Raw genomic sequence first — 1,706 nt, 5'->3', positions numbered from 1 at the left:
CTCCCCATTCAGTCAGTTGCACATGCCTTGTTTCAATCTGTTCATTGCAGCACACACATCGTCTGTCTGTCCATTCGCTCTGGGTTGATTTTCTCTCCCCACCCCCTGTTTTTTTCACAGCAGTGGTCTTGTAACTGTTGTGACGGAGTCGTTTCTCTCAGCAAGCCATCCTCTGGCCTCCCCACGGTGTGTAGTGCTCCATTGTTTTCAGAGCTGTGGGCTTAATGCAGACTATCGGTGCCTCAGATCAGAATCCTCCCAGGATATGGTCCTCTGCCCCCTCTGGCCTGGGGTCTCCGTTCCCAGCCGCCCTTCTTTCCAGTGTGTGTTCCCATCATCCCTGGAGGGACAGGCAGGTGATGTCCACTTACCTGCTCTTTTTGCGTTTGCAGCAGCTGCTGGCCCTCCGGTCTGCGTGTCCTGGAGGCAGCCTGGAGAGCGAGCCCTGTGCCAAGCACTGTCCCTGTGTGTTCTCCACAGGAGTACCAGCCCTGCAACACCAACCCCTGCCCCGAGCTGAAGAAGACCACGCCCTGGACGCCCTGGACACCTGTCAACATCTCGGACAATGGTGGTCACTACGAGCAGCGCTTCCGGTACACGTGCAAGGCCCGCCTGCCAGACCCAGGCCTGCTGGAGGTCGGCCGCCAGCGGATCGAGATGCGGTACTGCTCCAGCGATGGTACCAGCAGCTGCTCCACGGACGGTGAGTGGGCTGGGGGAGGCACACCCGCCGCTCCATGCCACTACAGCCGGGCATCCCCTTCCTGGCACTGTCCTCCCAGCTGCTCCACGGACGGTGAGTGGGCTGGGGGAGGCACACCCGCCGCTCCATGCCACTACAGCCGGGCATCCCCTTCCTGGCACTGCCCTGCCCTGCCAGTGGTCAGTGCCACTGTGGTCACTCTTCCTGTGGACATTCAGTTATGCGCGGGGTTGGCCCTGAGAACCAGCTCTCAAAATAAGAGAGTGCTGGCATGGGATCAGGAAAGCTAGTGTGAGGTGGACTTCTGGTTCTGTGCCATTGAGTCAGAACCAACCCATAACTGGCCCTGCAGTGCGTTTTCAGAGGCAGCAAATCAGACAGGAGGAGATTGCCCATCCTTCTCTCAGGGAGCAGCTTCTGGACTTGAACCGAGTGCCTTCAGGATAACCGTGTGGCTTCATACCACTAGGTCAACAGCACCAGCGGTCCCCTGAGGGGTACTAGGAGCCGAAAGCATTCCCTGTGTGCTCAGATATCCTCAGGAGTCCCCCCGGGCACCGAAATCTAAACTGCAAATGCCCGTCTCCTTTATTTCTGCCCGAGTCCTTGAGGGACGCAGCTAGTGAGTACCCTCAGCTGCTAACAGAAAGGCCGGGATTGAAGTCCATTCCCGGCCATCTCAGAGGGACGCTGGCCATCACCTTGTGAAGACTGTGGAGCACAGTTGCACTTTATCACATGTGCGTCAGAATCAGTTAAGTGGCTGCAGGAGTTCTGTTTATTTATCCCTAAACTTTACCAAACAAGATGCCTGATCCAGGGACTTGTTCCTCTTGAAAACATATGCAAAGTACATGAGATCTACATTTGTTCTCATTCCAAAGAAAGGTGACCCAGCAGAGTGTGGAAACTATAGAACAATATCATTGATTTCACATGTAAGCAAAATTCTGCTGAAGATTATCCAAAAATGACTGGAACAGCACATCAGCAGAGAACT

At 55.3% G+C, this 1,706-nt stretch overlaps 1 protein-coding gene across 1 annotated transcript in view; it reads left to right on the top strand.

The window, feature by feature from the left end:
• The window catches only part of SEMA5A (sema domain, seven thrombospondin repeats (type 1 and type 1-like), transmembrane domain (TM) and short cytoplasmic domain, (semaphorin) 5A), a 299,478-nt gene that overhangs the window by 255,435 nt on the left and 42,337 nt on the right, over positions 1-1,706 (top strand). Inside the window, exon 15 of the mRNA XM_006900152.1 lies at positions 481-706. Coding sequence (XP_006900214.1) covers positions 481-706 — 226 coding nt within the window. The remainder of the gene's footprint in view (positions 1-480; positions 707-1,706) is intronic.

The sequence above is a fragment of the Elephantulus edwardii genome, unplaced genomic scaffold (genome assembly GCF_000299155.1).
Source record: "Elephantulus edwardii isolate Elephantulus edwardi_28Jun2011 unplaced genomic scaffold, EleEdw1.0 scaffold00274, whole genome shotgun sequence".
NCBI lineage: Eukaryota > Metazoa > Chordata > Mammalia > Macroscelidea > Macroscelididae > Elephantulus > Elephantulus edwardii.
The sequence above is the reverse complement of the archived record's forward strand: the minus strand, read 5'-3'. Positions and strand labels throughout refer to the sequence as shown.